A 20,127-nucleotide genomic window follows, 5' to 3' on the forward strand; every position below is an offset into this window, starting at 1 on the left:
TCCAATGAGGTGTCCCCTCAACGAGTAGAGAGGCTTGACATTATCAATCTGTACGCTTGCAATTCGTTCCACTATCTGCAGATTCAAATTGGACTGGCTGCCACTGGAGCCACATCCGACAAGATTAACCTAAATGATGAACGCTGCGATGAACGCGTTACCTTTTTGCAACATTGAATACTGTGTACTGATGCCCGGCGGATTGCATCTGGCCACCTGGAGGGAGTGAGTGAGTGAGTGAGGGAGGGACGGCGGCGGCGGCAGCAGCTGTACGTCGTTGCCACGGCAACCCCGGCCGAGCTACGCGAGAGCAGGGGCGTGCTATTAAAGGCAAATCTCGCGATAGCTGGCCCTCTTCCTCGGCCGCTCTTCACCCAGGTCGGTGCCGCTTCGGCGGTGGCTTCGTGTTCCCGCAAATTACCGCGCAAATCCGCTCAATACCCGCGGTGCGGCAGCGGCGCTCGGTCGGTGAGGGCGAGATGGTTCAGATTGGCGTGGCCGGGCGGCCGGATGGCGGATGTGACCGCGGGGGAGAAGGGTTATTTGATGTCTTGCCGTTTGACGCCAGGAGGGAGCTGTGTGCGGTTGCGCGTCCGGCTGGGCCCGGGAATCCGGGCCGCGTTCCACCGCGCGCGCTCGGCGGCTCCTGCCCTGTTTGCAGCCGCCAGGCTTGCACCCCCTCGCCAGGCTTGCACCCCCTCGCCAGGCTTGCACCCCCTCGCCAGGCTTGCACCCCCTTGCAGCACAACCCGTCCCGGGGTGCACTCATTCCTCATCCGGCTAGGCCGCCAACGTGGTGTGGGGTAACCCCAAGCTCAACAGCGCCAACGTACAACCACGAACTGGTGCCCTTCTTCTCTTAGACTCCACCACTCGCAGATTCGAGTGAAACATTTATGTATTTTAATGTTTGGCCGTTGCGACCGTGTACAAATTATCCACCACGCCCGGCGCATGTGGAGTTGGGATCTCTGCCTGACTGTCTCAGCGGGTCGGGCAGCATCTGTGAATGGAATAGCCAGGCGACGTTTCGGGTTGGAACATATTTTCAGACTGATCTGAATAGTCGTTTCCCTTCCTTTCCAGTGATAGGCCATGTTTAGCAGCAGCGCCAAAATTGTGAAGCCTAATGGCGAAAAGCCGGATGAATTCGAATCTGGCATTTCTCAGGTACGTCGGTATCATGTGCGACGTTTCGGCATGGATGACCTTTGATACTGCAAAATCGGATGTGTAATTGCCTTGGTGTTGAGTGTTCAGTAAATTGGATCAGGACTTGTGAGGTCCAGGATGTTAGAACTGTCTAGGATTTGCAATGGTCATGATGGATTGCCTTATTGCTCATTAATGGGGTCCTCAATGGGCGATGCCAACACCATTTATCTTCTATAAGACATCTTAACCCTACAAGAACAAGGAAGTCATACTTGTCCCTAGAATTGAGACCACATGGTCTTTCTCTTCCCCTGTAACCCACTAAATGTAACGTCCAATAGCAGTACCTCATGATCCCTGAATACCAAAGTTGTATGCAGTCTAGTCCAACTCGTCTCACCTATTACAAATTCATTTTTGAATTTGTTGAAATTCAAATGATGCATGCTTTCTGCTCCCCTGACCTACTTATCTCCAAATTGCAGTCAGTGAAGAAAGCAAATGGCATGTTGACCTTCCTAGCGAGAAGTTTTGAGTATAGGAGCAAGGAGGTCCTTCTGCAGTTGTACTGGGCAAATCCTGGTGAGACCACAACTGGAATATTGTGTGCAGTTTTGGTCTCCTAATTTGAGGAAGGACATTTTTGGCAATGAGGGAGTGCAGCGTGCGTTCACCAGGTTAATTCCCGGGAAGGTGGGACTAACATGATGGTAAGGATGGATTAACTGGGCTTATTAACTGGAATTTAAAAGGATGAGAGGGCAGCTTGTAGAAAAATGTAAAATTCTAAAGGGATGCCGGGAAAATGTTCCCGATGTTGGGGGGAGTCCAGAACCAGGGGTCATAGTTTAAGAATAAGGGGTAGGCTATTTATGACTGAGATGAGGAACAGCTTTTTCACCCAGAGAGTTGTGAATCTGGAATTATCTGCCACAGAAGGCAGTGGAGGTTAATTCACTGGATGTATTCAAGAGATAGTTAGACATAGCTCTTAGGGCTAAAAGAATCAAGAGATATGGGGAGATAGCAGGTATGGGGTACTGATTTTGGATGATCAGCTATTATATTGAATGGTGGTGCTGGCTTGAATGGCCTACTCCTACACCTATTTTCTATGATTCTAATTCATTTCCTAGATGCTTTGTCAGTCAATAAGATTGCTTTTGGTTACCATCATTAGTTGTCTGCTGTCTTTGATTTAGCACTCCCCTCCTTTCTCATGCATTTCGTTGTCTCTGTACTGTACACTGACAATGACAATTAAAATTGAATTGAATCTGAATCATGACACTCTTGAGGATTTAAACCCACCGCATTGACATTTTTGCCCACCTTACTAGATGCCCTCCATTAGGCCTTTGCCTCCCTGCTACTGTAATGAAACTCCGATGGTTACTGCTGATACTTACTGTGATTGTAACAAAGACGTGAATGAATAAGTTTATTGGCCAAGTATTCACATACAAGGAATTTGCCTTGGTGCTCCGCCCACGTGACAAATGATATATAGTGACAGTTAAGAATGATACATAAAACATTAAACATTAATAATAAAATATTATTGATTAAATATGTGAATTAAATAAAATCCAAGAGCAAAAGAAGGCTACAGATTTTTGGTTTTTGAGTAGAGCTACTACTTGTGGAAAAAAGCTGTTTTTTTTGTCTGGCTGTGGCAGCTTTGATAGTCCAGAGTCACCTTCCATACGGAAGTGATTCAAAGAGTTTGTGGCCAGGGTGAGAGGGGTCAGAGATGATCTTACCCACTAGCTTCCTGGCCCTTGCAGTGTACAGTCTGTCAATAGAAGGTTGCAGCCAATAACCTCAGCTGATCGAACGATTCGCTGCAGCCTCCAGGTGTCGTGCTTGGTGGCTGAGCCAAACCAGGCCATGATGGAGAAGGTGAGGACAGACTCTACGGTGGCCGTATAGAATTGGACCATCATTGCCTGTGGCAGATTGTGCTTCCTCAGCTGCTGCAGGAAGTACATCCTTTGTTGTGCCTTTTTGACTGTGGAGTCGATGGTAGCCCCCCACTTAAGGTCCTTGGAGATGATGGTTCCCAGGAACTTAAAAGACTCCACAGATGTGACTGGTGTTGTTGATGGTGAGTGGAGTGAGGGTAGGGGGAGCTCTCCTAAAGTCTACAATCAATTCCACTGTCTTAAGAGCTCCAGGTTGCTGTGGCACCAGGTCGCCAGCTGTGACACTTCCTGTCTGTAGGGAGATTCCTCACCACCCTGGATCAGTCCAATCAGGGTTGTGTCGTTCGCAAACTTGAGAAGCTTGACAGAGGAGTCGGTGGAGGTGCATTCATTGGTGTAGAGAGAGTAGAGCACCTATTCTGAGGGTTTGCGGGTCCGGGATTTGCTTTTCCAGCCTCACGTGCTGCTTCTTGTCTCAGGAAGCTGGTGATCCACTGACAGAGGGATTCACGCACAGTCAACTCGGAAAGTTTAGAGTGCAGTAGCTCTGGCACAGTGGTGTTGAATGCAGAGCTAAAATCAAACAAAATCCTCGGATAGGGCCCCTGGCGGTCGAGATGCTGGAGGATGAGGTGCAGGCCCAGGTTGGCTGCGTCATCCACAGATCTATTGGCCCGATATGCAAACTGCAGAGGGTCCAGCAGGGGGTTTGTGTTATTTTTCAGTTTGGCCAGCACAAGCCTTTCAAGGGTCTTCATGACTACAGAGGTCAGTGCGACAGGCCTGTAGTCATCAAGACCAGTTTGCCCTTTTGGGTACAGGAACAATAGTGGAGACTTTGAAGCAGGCAGGGACAGTACAGGTTTGCAGGGACTGGTTGAAAATGTCTGTGTTTGGCACAGAGAGCTTGAGAGTAGTGGGAAACATTTGAGATTTTTGGCTTTTCTGTCTTCTGAAAAGCCTCTCAACCTCAATTTTTATTGTTGATGGACAAGTGATGTTTTGCAGCACAGAGGGTGTGGGTAATTGGGTGTGAAGTGGTGATTGGGGAGGGGTGAGTGGGAAAGGGTCCAGTCTTTTCAGACTAGAGTCTTGTTTTAAGTATGTGTGAAGTGGTGAGTGGGTGTAGAAGGGCCTAGTCTTTGCAGACCGTGGTCAGGCTGTGAGTAGCTGTAAGCAACTGACAAATTAATCTAGGCTTTCAAAATCTCACTTTCCTCTTGATTCTCAAAGCCTACCTCCTTGACCAAGCTTTTGGAGGTGAGAACATTGTGCCTTTCATTATTTTTTGTTTATATTCTGGATTATTAATTAATGAAAGTTGTATAATTCATGGCATGGTTTTATCTCGGGTAGATTGTAGCTTTTACCACAACATTAAACATTGTGTAATACTGCTTCACCTTCTATTTTACAGGCTCTTTTGGAGCTCGAAATGAACTCTGACCTGAAGGCACAGTTAAGGGAATTGAACATTACTGCTGCTAAGGTGGGGTTTTGATAATTTTACAATCAATGTCATTTTACTCTTGGGGGAACATAGCATGCTTCAGTATCGTGCAAGTTCTGGCGATTCCTAGTATGAGAATTGAGGAGACTCATCTTTCATCATTTGTCATCTTTCAGTGCAGTATCCTTGCCAGCTAGGGCTCTCCAACCAAACTCTTGTGCATCTGTTTAAAATGTGTCTAGTTATGTCGATGATTCGCTGTGACTTGACTTGGTCTCTCAAAGGCTTTTATAAAACAGTTGAGCATTTGCATAAAATGTTTGTGCATCTTTTCTTTTTCTTTCTGATAAATGTGCATTCTGACTTTACCATATCACATGGTGGGTCAATACTTTGTTCTAGCGTTCTATGGTTGGATTTGAATTGACGCTTATTAGATTTCTGTGTAAAATAAAACCAAGGTTTTCTGGTAGTTTATTCAAATAGTTCCATGTTTAGATTGGAATTCAACTGCTGGTTTCTCAAAGTCATCTGAGTTCCAATTGCTGTATTATGTCAAAGACCACCTTCCCTTAAGTGTGTTGGTGACCCTCAAATGCTTGACTGGCATTTCCGTTACATTGTTTTCTCTTTGCATTCTGCTTAATAGGTCTCTATAATTATAATGTACTTCCCAGTAGATAGGGTGATAATAAACGTGTTTGGTATTCCTACTGCGCATGCCCAAGTCACAGGTCACTCGCTATAAACATTGCCAGGTGTGCGGATCTGCTGTAGGTTATCTTTTGTTATCAGACCTTCTTTTCAGTGAGTATTTTATGCTTCGTGCTGCTCCGTGGGGACGCCGCTGGGCCCCCCTCCTTGTGTTACCCATCCCGATCCGGAAGTACCAGGCTCGCGGTGAGGGGGCTCCGGCCGGCTTCCGGGAGGGCGGGGACAGCCAGCCACGCCTCTCTCCCTGTCCAGTGGCCGCCGGTTTGCCCCCTTGGTGGAGGGCATGTCATTACAAACAGTGAGTTAGTCGGATCTGGAATAGGCAATCAGTTCCACTGGAGCTGATTGCCTATTCAGGAACCGGCATCAAAGGCGCTGCTGGTGGAGGGTGTTGTGACTCAGACGGGTAGGTTTGGTGGTGGCGGAGTCTGAGCGACGGGCCAGGCAACATCTCCGGAGAAGGGTATCAACCCGAAACGTCACCCATTCCTTTTCTCCGGGGCTGCTGCCCATCCAGCCGAGCGGCCCCGGGATGGGAGTCCAGTGGCGCCAGGGACACAGGCTTGGCCCCGGCTGTGCATGAGGTGCGGGTCTGTGCGCGCACTCCCGTCTCCGACTCACATCTGCCCCCTCTCCCTCACTGTTCCACCCGCTCTCCTGCTACCTGGCAATTGCGTTCCTCAGATTAAATATATTTTCACACCTAGATCATGAATAAAGATACAAATTTACAGAGCTGTTCACAGGATTTTCCGTATTTTATATGAAAATGTGATTAGAATTAGGATGTGCGATTTTGTGTTGTATACGGATTTTAAGTATGGAGTTCAGTACAGTCTGAAGAAGGGTCTCGACCAGAAACGTCACCCATTCCTTCTCTCCAGTGTTGCTGCCTGTCCCGCTCCAGGTTTAAACAGAGCGCTGTCAGTTTAATGCGTGGGAATTTAAACAAAGAGATGTTGGCTACGGCGCTATGGGTTCTAAAAATAGTGCTATCAGCTGGAGTGCTATGGGCTTTACACATAGCACTTTGGCCACAGCGCTATGGGTCACAGACTGTTCAGGAAAATTCTCCTATAGCAATGTGTCTTTGGAATTCTCTTTATCAGTGGTAGTTGAGCCTTTAATTATGTTTCAGGTAGTGGTAGAATTCTGGATAAGCCTGGTGATGAAGGGTTACCAGTGGGATTGCAATTACATTGGGATTGGCCTTGATTTTCCAGAACAGTGGGTGGGCTCCAAGGGGAGAGAGGGAGGGGTGGAGAGGATGGAGAGGGGAGGGAGAAAGAGAGAGAGAGAGAGGGAGGAAGAGAATAAGAGGGAAGGAGAAAAAAAGGATGGAGGAAGAGAGGGAGGGTGGGAGGGATATATAGAGAGAGAGGGAGGGAGAGGGAGGCTTCCATAATGGCTTCTACATCATCATCTGGTGCTAAAAGCACGAAGCAGCCGTTCAAACAGCAGTATATAAAGAGATGGCAATGAATGCACTGTCAAGAGTCAAGAGTCAATTTAATTGTCATTTGGACCCCTAGAGGTCCAAACGAAATGCCGTTTCTGCTGCCATACATTACCACAAATAGACCCAGTAACACAACATAATTACATTTTACATAAACATCCATCACATAGCTGTATGGAAGGCCAAAAAAAAAACGTATCTCTCCACTGCACTCTCCCCCCCCCCCCCCCCCCCCGATGTCAGAGTCAAAGTCAAAGCCCCCGGCTGGCGATGGCGATTGTAACGCGGCCATTGAAGCCACGCCGGGTGGTGCGAGGTCGCACACCGGGTCTTGGGTGTTGGAGCCCCCGGTTTGCGCTCGCAAAGTCCCGCGGCCATTCCAGCCGCGCGGGGCGGTGTAGTGAGGCCCCGCTCCAGGAGCTCTTCAACCCCGCAACACGGGCTGCACATAAAAAAAAATTCGCCGTTTCTAAGGAGCCCCGAAAAGCTGTCTCTCTCCAGGGATCCGCGGGCTCCCGGCTCTGTCCGCAACCCGCAGCAGCAGCCTCCGACTCAGCAGCAGCAGCAGCTTCGCAGCGCTCCTCCACCTTCCAACCGAGTGGACTCGAAAAAGCCCGCGCGAAGGCGACGGTGAGTAGCACCAGAGTCCCCCGGCTTCTTTCCTGTTGGAGGCCGCTCCTCGTTGCGGCCCCAACGACAACGGAAACCCGACGAGAAAAAGGTCGGGTCTCCAGTGCAGGGAGAGATTTAAAAAGTTTTCCCACCCCACCCCCACCCCCCCCCCCCCACACACACACATTGGAAAAATAACAAAAACTACATTAAAACACAGACAGAAAATAATAAAAACGCGGACAGACTGCAGAGGCCGCTGCTGGCCAGAGCCGCGCCGCCTACCAAGTACTGTCAAGTAAGGTGTGTGGAAGACGTGTCAATTGGTAGCAAAGTTATGCATTCTTGTACTTTAAAGGGCCTGTCCCACTGTACGAGGTAATTCAAGAGCTCTCCCGAGAAATCAAACTCCTCTAAGTATGTAGAATGTACGTAGCGGGTACGTTGGAGCTCGGGACGTCTCTTAGCGGCTCGTAACGCTAACGGCAGGTACACGGGAAACGCAGTAAGCTCTTGAAGATTTTTCAACATGTTGACAAACGTCCACGAGAGCCCCGAGTACCCACGAGTGGCTATTACCGTAATTTTCCGAGTTCGATTCAGGGGAAACTGGAGAACTCTTGAATTACCTCCTACAGTGGGACAGGCCCTTTACATGGGTATGGCTGCACATAAAAAAAAAATGGCAGCGCGAAAAATTCTAATTTCCTCAGTAAAATACTGATTTTCAGGTATTAGAATACTGAAATGCTCTGCCAAAACTTGGAGGCTCTGAGTTAATGCAGCCAGCGCTTTGTTCGCTTCTTCTTTATAGCGAGTGATCTTTGAAAAATCCCATGATTCTTTGTGTTTTTCGGAATACCGAACTCGCTTATTGCTAGGTGTGATGGATTAAATTCTTATTTGCCTATCATGCACTCCTGATATCAATGGAACAGGCTGAGATACATCTACCGGGTCTTTTAAAATTGCAGAATAGATATGTTGTTGCCGATATGAAGTGGCTCTGGATATATTTACTTGAAAGACATTGGATATTCTGGCAATGTAAATTTTACTGTGTTTGGACGAAGTGTTTGCAACCAATTATCTTCTGTGCGATGCATTTTGATTTAAAATCTCGAATACTTTTTTTTTACGAAACTAGAATCAAACATTTAAGTATTGATTGGCTTTCAATTTAGGAAATTGAAGTTGGCAGCGGCAGAAAAGCAATCATCATTTTTGTGCCAGTACCCCAACTGAAGTCCTTCCAGAAGATTCAAGTGCGACTTGTGCGTGAACTTGAAAAGAAATTCAGTGGTAAACACGTTGTCTTCATTGCACAGGTAAAATCTGAAATTGTTTGATTATGATTCTTTCTATTTCATGTATTAACCTATCAATTTAAAAACTCAAATTTGAAATTTTTTGTTCAGAGGAGAATCCTACCAAAGCCAACCAGAAAAAGCAGAAACAAGAATAAGCAGAAACGTCCCAGAAGGTAAATGGCCTTTTAGTACATACAGTGAAATTCATTTTTTTTTCGTGTGGTTGTTAAATACTTATGGTTACATTGCTTAAATGTTAGAAAATCTATGGTATTTGGAGGGCTTTTATGTGAAGGGGGGGGGGGGGGGGGGGGGGTCTTATAATTACCTGGTGGGGTTCAGAATAGAGTACAAAGTGCACATGTTGGAATTAATTTTGGTTTAGGTCACTAAATTATTTTCTAGTAAGTTGTTTTGGAAATTTCTAGTAACTTTTTTTGAAATTTTAGTTTATTGGTAATAACAGCTTCGCTAATTTGGAGGATGAAGAAAAGACAAGTGGAGTGGCATCATTTGGATAGTGCGAACAGGAATGATTGACCAAATTAACTTTGAAAGTCGTGCAAAATTTATGTAAAATGGTTTGTTTACACACATGAATTGAGAATTAGATGGGAGAATTAGATGTGATGGCATTTTCAGCTAGAAGTGATGTTTTTTTTGGTTTTAGAATCATAAATATTGTAGCTGAAGAAATTATTTTTCAAGTTTTGGGTGCAATTAACAGACACAATTGATGATTTTGGAAATCATAAATTCTGTCAAATAGCAAAAAGTGAAAATGTTTGAAATCTGTTTCTCTTGTTGCAGTATTGGGCATAGAGGGTTTAAGGCTGAGAAGTATAAGGTGTTGCATTTTGGTAGGTCTAACCAGGGCAGGGCTTATACAGTGAATGGAAGGGCTCTGGAGTGGTGCGGAGCAGAGGGGTCTAAAAATGCAGATACATTGTTCCTTGAAAATCCTGTCACGGGTAGATAGAGTGGTCAAGAATGCTTTGGGCACATTGTACTTCATCAGTCAGAATATTGAATATAGAGTTGGGAGGTCATGTTATAGTTGTACAAGATATTGGTGAGGCCACATTCAGACTATTATATTAAGGTATAGAAAATATGTTGTTAAGTTGGAAAAGGTGCAGAAAAGATTTATGAGGATGTCGCTAGGACTTGGCCTGAGCTACAGGGAGAGGTTGAGTAAGCAATGATGTTATTCCTTCGAGCGCAGGAGGATGAGGGGTGATTTTATAGATACGATTATGAGGGGAACAGATAAGGTAAATGAGTCTTTTACCCAGAGCAAGAGAATGAATAACCAGACAGCATAGCTTTAAGAATGTGGGTGGGGTGGGGAAGGGAATTAATAGGAACCTGAGGAGCAACGTTTTTGGTTAGAGTGGGCGTTGAATTGAAGGCTTGATTCCACACTGCATGACTGAAGTTGAATTCACAAATATGTGACTACAATCTGAAGTTGTGTACTATTTGGATCCAGGAATTTGAAGTTGTACACTGCACTTTTTAAAGCTCCAGCTTCTTCATTGCACTTTGGCATTGCCTGCACTCAAGGCCAACTGATGGACATTCAATGTTATGAGCATTAACAAGAAAAATGTACTGAAGATATAATTGGTGTAATCAGTATCATTTTAAGGTTTTTCACAGGTATGGGTTTTGATTTTTGTTTTGAAACACATTTTTAAATTTTATTTTTCAGTCGTACATTGACTGCAGTGCATGATGCAATTCTTGAAGACCTGGTATTTCCCTAGTGAAATTGTGGGCAAGAGAATCCGTGTGAAACTGGATGGAACAAGGCTCATCAAAGTCCATTTGGACAAGGCGCAACAGAACAATGTAGAACATAAAGTGAGTTTAATATGCATAACTAGAGGAAATTGGTTAACGTCTCAGAAGTACCAAGGATCCCTTGATCTATTTAAGATTCATTATTCTCTATATATATATATATATATATATATATATATATATATATATATATATATATATATATATATATATATATATATATATATCCATACTAATAGACAATAGGTGCAGGAGTAGGCCATTCGGCCCTATGAACCAGTATCGCCATTCATTGTGATCATGGCTGAACATCCACAATCAGTACCCTGATCCTGCCTTCTCCCCATATCCCTTGATTTGGCTATCTTTAAGAGCTCTATATAACTCTCTTGAAAGCATCCAGAGAATTGGCCTCCACTGCCTTCTGAGGCAGAGAATTCCACAGATTCACAACTGGGCGAAAACGTTTTTCCTCATCTCTGTTCTAAATGACTTATCCCTTATTCTTAAACTGTGGCCCCTGGTTCTGGACTCTCCCAAAATTGGGAGCATGTTTCCTGCCCCTAGCGTGTCCAATCCCTTAATAATCTTATGTTTCAATAAGATCCCCTTTCCTTCTAAATTCCATTGTATACAAGCCCAGTTGCTCCATTTCTATCAACATATGACAGCACAGGCAGGCTTTGGAAGCAACAGCAACAAAGAGAAGCAGGAGAAAACACTGATTGGCTCTAGCCCAAGTGTGAGGAGAGTTAGAAGTGAGTCAGAAGGGGCAAAACAGTTGAAAACTGAGGAATTTGGTTTGTAAATTGGTAAATTAGGCAATTTATCGGTCAATATAAACTAGACGGCTCTTAGGGAGCGGCCTTGTGAGGGAAGTGCCCTGTGAGACAAGTGTGAGTCTTTGGCGAGGAGGCTGAGGAGAAGAGGCTACACAAAATGCTGGAGAGGGAGAGACAAAAGAAGGAGATGTCAGGCAAGCTGATTCAGTGTGATGCTTGCAGTATGTGGGAGGTCAAGGACACTGCTGGTGCCACTGGCTGCTACAAATGTGAGAAGTGCATCCAGGTACAGCTCCTGAAGGACCGTGTTGGGAAACTGGAGAAGCATGTGGATGACCTCAGGTTTGTCCGAGAAACTGAGTCGTTCCTCGACAAGTCCTATAGTAAGATTGCTACACCTAAGGTACTGGAAGAGAGAAGGTGGGTGATGATGAGAAAGGGAGTGAAGCATGGAATGCAAATGGCCCTGGGTGTTGTACCTCTTGTGAACAGGTTCACCCACTTAGAAGCTGTCGGGACAGAAGATGTTATTACACTGAGCAGCGGACTGGCTTGCGAAGCAAATAGGCTGTTGAGCCAAAACCAAATAGGCCAACGTCAGGCACCGCCATTGTTGTCGGATACTCCATTGTGAGAGGTACGGACAGGGGTTTCTGCAGGAACAGATGGGATTCGGGGATGGTGTGCTGCCTTCCTGGATCCAGGATGTCACGGACAGAGTGCAGAAAATCCTCAAGGGCGAAGGTGAACAGTTGGAAGTGGTAGTGCATGTCGGCACAAGCGATGTCGTAAAGAAGGGGATGAATATTCTGCAGCGTGACTTTAGACGGCTCGGAAAAATGCTGAAAAGCACAACCTCCAGGGTTGTTATCTCTGGTTTGCTCCCAGTTCCTCATGCTGGCGAGAGCAGGAACAGGGCAATACGGGACTTGAATGTGTGGCTGAGGAACTGGTGCACGGGGCAGGGATTTAGATTCTTAGATCACTGGGATTTGTTTTGGAGTAAAGGAGAACTGTACAAAAGGGGCGGATTGCATCTTAACAGGTGGGGGACCAGCATTCTGGCAGGCAGGTTTGTCACTGCTACACGGGTGGTTTTAAACTGAATAAGGGGGGTTTGGTGTCAAATGGAACAGTCGAGGATGGAGTTAAAGGGAAAGGGTTTCTTAAATGTGTGAGCGGAGAGACAAAGGGGTGTAAAATGAGGGTAGAAGCAATAGGTAGCAAGGTGAAAAGTAAAAGTGGCAGGCAGACAACTCCAGTGCAAAAATCAAAAAGGGCCACTTTTCAACATAATTGTATAAGGGGTAAGAGTGTTGTAAAAACAAGCCTGAAGGCTTTGTGTCTCAATGCAAGGAACATTCGTAATAAGGTGGATGAGTTGAATGTGCAGATAGCTATTAATGACTATGATATAGTTGGGATCACGGAGACATGATTATTGGTACAAATGACAATAAATGTATCTTATCTTATCTTATCTTACATGGCTCCAGGGTGACCAAGACTTGGAGCTGAACATCCAGGGATATTCAATATTCAGAAGGGATAGACAGAAAGGAAAAGGAGGTGGGGTAGCGTTGCTGGTTAGAGAGGAGATTAACGCAATAGAAAGGAAGGACATTAGCTTGGAGGATGTGGAATCGGTATGGTTAGAGCTGCGAAACACTAAGGGGCAGAAAACGCTAGTGGGAGTTGTGTACAGGCCACCTAACAGTAGTAGAGGAGTTGAGGATGGCATCAAACAGGAAATTAGAAATGCGTGCAACAAAGGTAAAACAGTTAAAATGGGTGACTTCAATCTACATATAGATTGGGTGAATCAAATTGGCAGGGGTGCTGAGGAAGAGGATTTCTTGGAATGTATGCGGGATAGTTTTCTAAACCAACATGTAGAGGAACCAACGAGAGAGCAGGCTATTCTAGACTGGGTATTGAGTAATGAGGAAGGGTTAGTTAGCAGTCTTGTGCGTGGCCCCTTGGGCAAGAGTGACCATAATATGGTTGAGTGCTTCATTAGGATGGAGAGTGACATAGTTAATTCAGAAACAAGGGTTCTGAACTTAAAGAAAGGTAACTCTGACGGTATGAGACGTGAATTGGCCAAGATAGACTGGCAATTGATTCTTAAAGGGTTGACGGTGGATATGCAATGGAACGCATTTAAAGACTGCATGGATGAACTACAACAATTGTTCATCCCAGTTTGGCAAAAGAATAAATCAGGGAAGGTAGTGCATCCGTGGATAACAAGGGAAATCAAGGATCGTATCAAAACAAAAGCATACATAAAAACTGACTGCAAAGGTTTTTATAGGTATGTGAAGAGAAAAAGATTAGTTAAAACAAATGTAGGTCCCTTGCAGTCAGAAACAGGTGAATTGATCATGGGGAACAAGGATATGGCAGACCATTTGAATAACTACTTTGGTTCTGTCTTCAATAAGGAAGACATATATAATCTGCCAGAAATAGCTGGGGACCGGGGGTCAAATGAGATGGAGGAACTGAGTGAAATTCAGGTTAGTCGGGAAGTGGTGTTGGGTCAATTGGATGGATTAAAGGCCGATAAATCCCCAGGGCCAGATAGGCTGCATCTCGGAGTACTTAAGGAAGTAGCCCCAGAAATAGTGGATGCATTAGTGATCATTTTTCAAAACTCTTTAGATTCTGGAGTAGTTCCTGAGGGTTGGAGGGTAGCCTATGTAACCCCACTTTTTAAAAAGGGAGGGAGAGAGAAAACGGGGAATTACGGACCAGTTAGTCAAACATCTGTAGTGGGGAAACTGCTAGAGTCAGTTATTAAAGATGGGATAGCAGCACATTTGGAAAGTGGTGAAATCATTGAACAAAGTCAGCATGGATTTATGAAAGGTAAATCATGTCTGACGAAACATAGAATCTTTTGAGGATGTATCTAGTAGAGTGGATAAGGGAGAACCAGTGGATGTGTTATATCTGGGCTTTCGACAAGGTCCCACATAAGAGATTAGTATACAAACTTAAAGCGCACGGTATTGGGGGTTCAGTATTTATGTGGATAGAGAACTGGCTGGCAGACAGGAAGTAAAGAGTAGGAGTAAACGGGTCCTTTTCACAATGGCAGGCAGTGACTAGTGGGGTACCGCAAGGCTCAGTGCTGGGACCCCAGCTATTTACAATATATATTAATGATTTGGACGAGGGAATTGAATGCAACATCTCCAAGTTTGCGGATGACACGAAGCTGGGGGGGCAGTGTTAGCTGTGAGGAGGATGCTTGGAGACTTGGATACGCTGGGTGAGTGGACAAATGCATGGCAGATGCAGTATAATGTGGATAAATGTGAGGTTATCCACTTTGATGGCAAAAACAGGAAAGTAGACTGTCATCTGAATGGTGGCCAATTAGGAAAAGGGGAGATGCAACGAGACCTGGGTGTCATGGTACACCAGTCATTGAAAGTAGGCATGCAGGTGCAGCAGGCAGTGAAGAAAGCGAATGGTATGTTAGCATTCATAGCAAAAGGATTTGAGTATAGGAGCAGGCAGGTTCTACTGCAGTTGTACAGGTTCTTGGTGAGACCACACCTGGAGTATTGCGTACGGTTTTGGTCTCCTAATCTGAGGAAAGGCATTCTTGCCATAGAGAGAGTACAGAGAAGGTTCACCAGACCGATTCCTGGGAATGGTCATATGAAGAAAGACTGGATAGATTCGGCTTGTACTCGCTAGAATTTAGGCGATTGAGGGGGGAACTTATAGAAACTTACAAAATTCTTAGGGGGTTGGACAGGCTAGATGCAGGAAGATTGTTCTCGATGTTGGGGAAGTCCAGAACAAGGGGTTACAGTTTAAGGATAAGGGGGAAATCTTTTAGGACTGAGATGAGAAAAACATTTTTCACACAGGGAGTGGTAAATCTGTGGAATTCTCTGCCACAGAAGGTAGTTGAGGCCAGTTCATTGGCTATATTTAAGAGGGAGTTAGATGTGGCCCTTGTGGCTAAAGGGATCAGGGGGTATGGAGAGAAGGCAGGTACAGGATACCGAGTTGGATGATCAGCCATGATCATATTGAATGGCGGTGCAGGCTCGAAGGGCCGAATGGCCTTCTCCTGCACCTATTTTCTATGTTTCTAAATGGACATACAGCTTTCTGACACTGAATCACTAATTTACTTTTAATGTTGCATAGAAGAGTTCTTCACCAAAATGCCCCAATCGCCCCACCATGTTTGCAAATGGTCTGTCGTCCTTTATCTCCTGCCACCTGTCTAACATCTCTTAAACAGCAAATAATTCTCCAACACTCCAACTGAAACCTATTAGGGTCTGCCAATTGCAAAAAAAATCTTTACGTGGGTTTGTCAGGGTCGTTGAGTCCAAACCTATTTGCAAAACATATATTACCTTGCAATTTGTCTCTGTGCATTATAAAGTGTTGGCATAGTTCTGGATTACTCAGTCCTAAAATATATTATAAAGTTCTTTGCCCAACCTCTTAAACTCCTTCCACCCAAGCCAAGATATTTAAACCCTGTGGTGATAATTGTGAGTTTTAATCTTTTCTATATCTGCAATCTGACACTAAAATTTGCAACTTTGTACAGCATTACTGTTGCTGTATTCAAGTGTTGTATTGTTCTGAAATAACTTTCTACCGATTTTGAATTAATGTCAGCTTTGATTTTATTGCCACCCCTCTTTTACTCTTCCCACAGGTGGATACATTTTCTGCTGTATACAAGAAGCTAACAGGCAAAGATGTTGTATATGAATTCCCAGAGTTCCAGCTGTAAATTCTGCAGAATGATTTAAATAAAATAAGAGTTTGGTCATAAATCTCTATGATATTGACTTGTTTATTTCTCTTTTTTTCCACTGAGATGGCAGTTCTAAAAAAACTGGGGATAGTTCGGTTGAACCTGCCCCAACTCACTTTTTTTATGTTCAACTCAATTACTGTATGTGGTATACAAATTCTCTTGGGTGAACTCGGGGAAAATCTTCTTTTAGCTTTCAATATGTCCCATTTACTATTTAAGCCAACTGGGTCAAGGTGTACTTTTTTTTATTGAGTTGCATCTGCCTGGTACAATATACCAACATTTGCTGGATCAAGAACTCTTTGGTCAAGGTTGAATAGGCCCTATCGTGTGGCTGCCTATTTACCTGTTAATTTTGATATTCCAAATGGACCATTTTAACTCTAATTCTAACACTAATGCACTGATGTGCTGCGCTTGCAATTGTTAACACTTTAGATGTAAATGCAGATATAGCAAATAACTGTAATTGTCTTCAGCCCTAAAGTTGTTGAAATGGCGCTAAAACTATTAATTGTCATCGTGCGGTCTTTTCCAAATTAGGTCGAATTTTCTTTTTTTTAACTTTTCTGAATATTTCCTTAATTCCGCAAGTTTATATGAGCTTGTTCTCCCTTTTAGTTTAGATTAGAGATACAGCCCAGTAACAGGCCCTTCAGCCCACCGATTCCTCGTCGACCAGCGATCCCTACACATTAACATTATCCTACATGCACCAGTGGCAATTTACATTTATACCAAGCCAATTAACCTACAATGTACGTCTTTGGAGTGTGGGAGGAAACCAAAGATCTCTGAGAAAACCCATGAGGTCGCGGGTAGAACCTACAAACTCCGTACAGACAAGCACCCGTATGACAATAGGTGCAGAGTAGGCCATTTGGCTCTTCGAGCCATCACAGCCATTAAATGTGATCATGGCTGATCATTCCCAATCAGGACCCCTATCCTGCCTTCTCCCCATATCCCCTGACTGCTATTTTTAAGAGCCCCATCTAGCTCTATCTTGAAAACATCCAGTCGTCATCCAGCCCGTAGTCGGGATTGAACCCAGGTCTCTGGCACTGTAAGGCAGCAACCCAACCACTGTGCCACTGTGCAGTTCTGTTCCAATGAAGTTTAAGTTCCAATGAAGAATAAGCATTATTACTTTGAGGAAAGTTGCGGACTTCTGGGTTATGGCTAATTTGAGTAACTTTGAACCCAGTTTGTAACAATTTTCTCAGCCACTAGTTGCATGTAACACGATAGTAACATTTGCACCTTCACTATCCTCGTTCAAGTTTATGGTAATGAGCAAATAAACTGCTGGCTCTGACAACATCTTTTAATTTTCCCTGGACCACCCCAACACTGAAGATTTTCAGAAAAGATCATCTGAGATAAATAAAGAATTGAGTGAAATTGCCAAGGATTTACAACAAAAAAGATTAAATGGTTTATGACAGGAGCATGATATGATTGTTTAAGGTAGAAATAGACTCCAGTCCACCAATAGTCAATATATTTCTGAAATTCATTATTCACCCTCTAATTATATTGTTTGTTTTAGTGTCAGTTATGGTTATATTTGTACTGAAGGTTGTATGTCATGTAACAGGAGATTGAGGTTCTATAGTACATAGACCTATGTTAGGTTGGTCTCTACAATCTCAAATACTTTGAAATGAAAGATCGAAAATATAATAATGTAGCAGTATTTAGCATGTCTTGATTTAACAGGTAGTCGGTGACCAGATTTGTCTTTTAGCTTTTGTGGAATTATTCATTGGTCATTCATAATCTGAATTAACTTGAAGCATCTCTATGGCTAGCTTTAAAATGATGTAGAATTGTATTTACGGTGGACATCCTTTGAGAGGCAAGAGAATGCTGAAGCTGGAATCATGAACAAAATACTAAGTGCTGGAGGAACTCAACTAGCTGGGACCAGTCTTTGGTCTGATTATTGGTCCTGACCTGAAACGTTGCTGTCCAGACTCCAGCACTTGTTTTTCCAAATAATATCAGCTCAAACCTTAGCTGCGCCTCAAAAATGTGGGTGGCACAGTGCAATTAATAGAGCTGCTGACTTAGAGCTCCAGCAAGTTGGGTTCAGTCTTGAACTTTGCACTTAGAATTTTCTCCCTGTGACAATGTGCGTTTCCTCTAGGTTCCTCCTACATTCCAAAGAAGTTCAGATTGGTTCAGCTAATTGACCATCATTCATTGTTCTATGCAGGTGAATGGTAGAATCTGTGAGGGAGCTGATGGGAATGTTGGGGGATGGGGGGGGGGAAGAAACAAAATTAGGTTAGTAGAGGATTGGTGTAAATGGGTGCTTGACGGTCAGCATGGACTGCAAGGGACAAAGTACCTACTTCCATCCTGTATGATGTCAGAATTGCACTGAGTCTCCCTGGTCCAGAAATCGCTAGAGAGATAAATTAAAGAATTGGGTGAAATTGCGTGATGGGCAGCACGATGGCGCAAAGGTAAAGTTGCTGCCTTGCAGCGCCAGAGACCCAGGTTCGATCCTGACTATGATTGCTGTCTGTATGGAGTTTGTACGTTCTCCCCGTGACCTGCGTGGGTTTTTTCCGAGATCTTCGGTTTCCTCCCACACTCCAAAGACGTACAGGTTTGTAGGTTAATTGGCTTGGTAAATGTAAAAATTGTCCCTAGTGTGTGTAGGATAGTGTTAGTGTGGGGGATCGCTGGCCAGCGCGAACCCCGTGGGCCGAAAGGCGTGTTTCCGCGCCAAATCTCTAAACTAAACTAAAAGAAAGGCATTCCTCTGTTAATCTTGGTAAGTTGCTCCAGTGAATCTTTATATACTCCAGCCACAGAGCGCAGAAGAAAGGTTATCTTTGATAGCAATGTTTCATTTGTCTGTTTTCACTGTCCAAAAATATGCCATATTTGTTAGCAGTAATAGTTGTGTTCTTCACGGTGGCACAATGGTAGAGTTGCTGCCGTACAGTGCCAGAGACCCGGGTTCAATCCTGACTACAGATGCTGTCTGTATGGGGTTTCTCCTTGTGACTGGGATTTATTTCCACATTCCAAAGACGTACAGGTTTGTAGGGTCTGAAGAAGGGGTTCGACCCGAAACGTTGCCTATTTCCTTCGCTCCACAGATGCTGCCTCACCCGCTGAGTTTCTCCAACATTTTTGTCTACCTTCGATTTTCCAGCATCCTTCTTAAACAGGTTTGTAGATTAATTGGCTTTGGTAATAATTGTAAATTAGACCTAGTGTGCACCAGTGTAATGGGGATTGCTGGTCAGCGCGGATTCGGTGTGCCCACAGGTACTGTTTCCGTGCAGTATCTCCAAAACGAAAACTAAAAACAAGTTTTGAGTGCGTGTACGTCACTCTTTTGAATTATGCCTAGTTCACTGCAAATTGATTTAACTCTTTTCTGATGTGATAAAGCATTGATCTGGTTACGACAATTCAGATTTTAGCAAATGGTGACAACCTCCAATGTTAGTGGTTCACTTGGTAATAAAGGTACGTTTGAAATCCCTGGCGTTACTCTTATTTAAGATTGTTATTAATTGGTAAAAATGTGGTGTGGATGCTATTAGCTTTTATCAGCAAATTATTTTCCAGGTTCCGATGTATGTTAGTGTGGGTTGCTTCATTATCTGTTGAATGGAAATGATGCTGAACAGTGAACAGATCAGCTCATGACCTTGTCATGGGAATTGTCTCTGAAGAAGCAATTGGTTTCCAGTAGAATTCTTGTAGGAATACCCTAGGACTATGATGATTGACCTGCAACAGCATCAGACATCATTCATTATGCCAGCTGCTGTAACATTTACTTCTGGTCACCACTAAACTCAATTCTGATCAAACTTCTCAACACTGTACGTTTAAATACTGGTGTGGGGTTAAAGGCAGCTGCACTTTACCCTCCCCGGTCTTTAGTTTCAGCATAGAAGGTCTGTGTTGTTTGATAAGAGCATTGCCATTTAATTAGAATCTGTCCGACTTGGATTCAACTTTCCTTTACAATATTGTGTAAAAGCAAATTGTTTAAGGCTGTTCTTGATCTCAGGATACCTCCCAGCATTTTGCAGTCAATTAAGTACTTCTCAAGAATGTACCTTGCTGCCA

General features: G+C 44.1%; 1 protein-coding gene across 1 annotated transcript; it reads left to right on the forward strand.

Moving 5' to 3' along the window:
• The first annotated feature begins 439 nt into the window (after positions 1–439).
• On the forward strand, positions 440–16,036 carry rps7 (ribosomal protein S7). Its single transcript, XM_055635266.1, is given in 8 exon segments — positions 440–464; positions 1,087–1,170; positions 4,498–4,569; positions 8,500–8,643; positions 8,734–8,798; positions 10,340–10,385; positions 10,387–10,491; positions 15,916–16,036. Coding segments are annotated over 7 exon segments (585 nt in total). The 5' UTR covers positions 440–464; positions 1,087–1,095; the 3' UTR covers positions 15,994–16,036.
• Positions 16,037–20,127: the final 4,091 nt, after the last annotated feature.

The sequence above is a fragment of the Leucoraja erinacea genome, chromosome 5, assembly GCF_028641065.1.
Source record: "Leucoraja erinacea ecotype New England chromosome 5, Leri_hhj_1, whole genome shotgun sequence".
NCBI lineage: Eukaryota > Metazoa > Chordata > Chondrichthyes > Rajiformes > Rajidae > Leucoraja > Leucoraja erinaceus.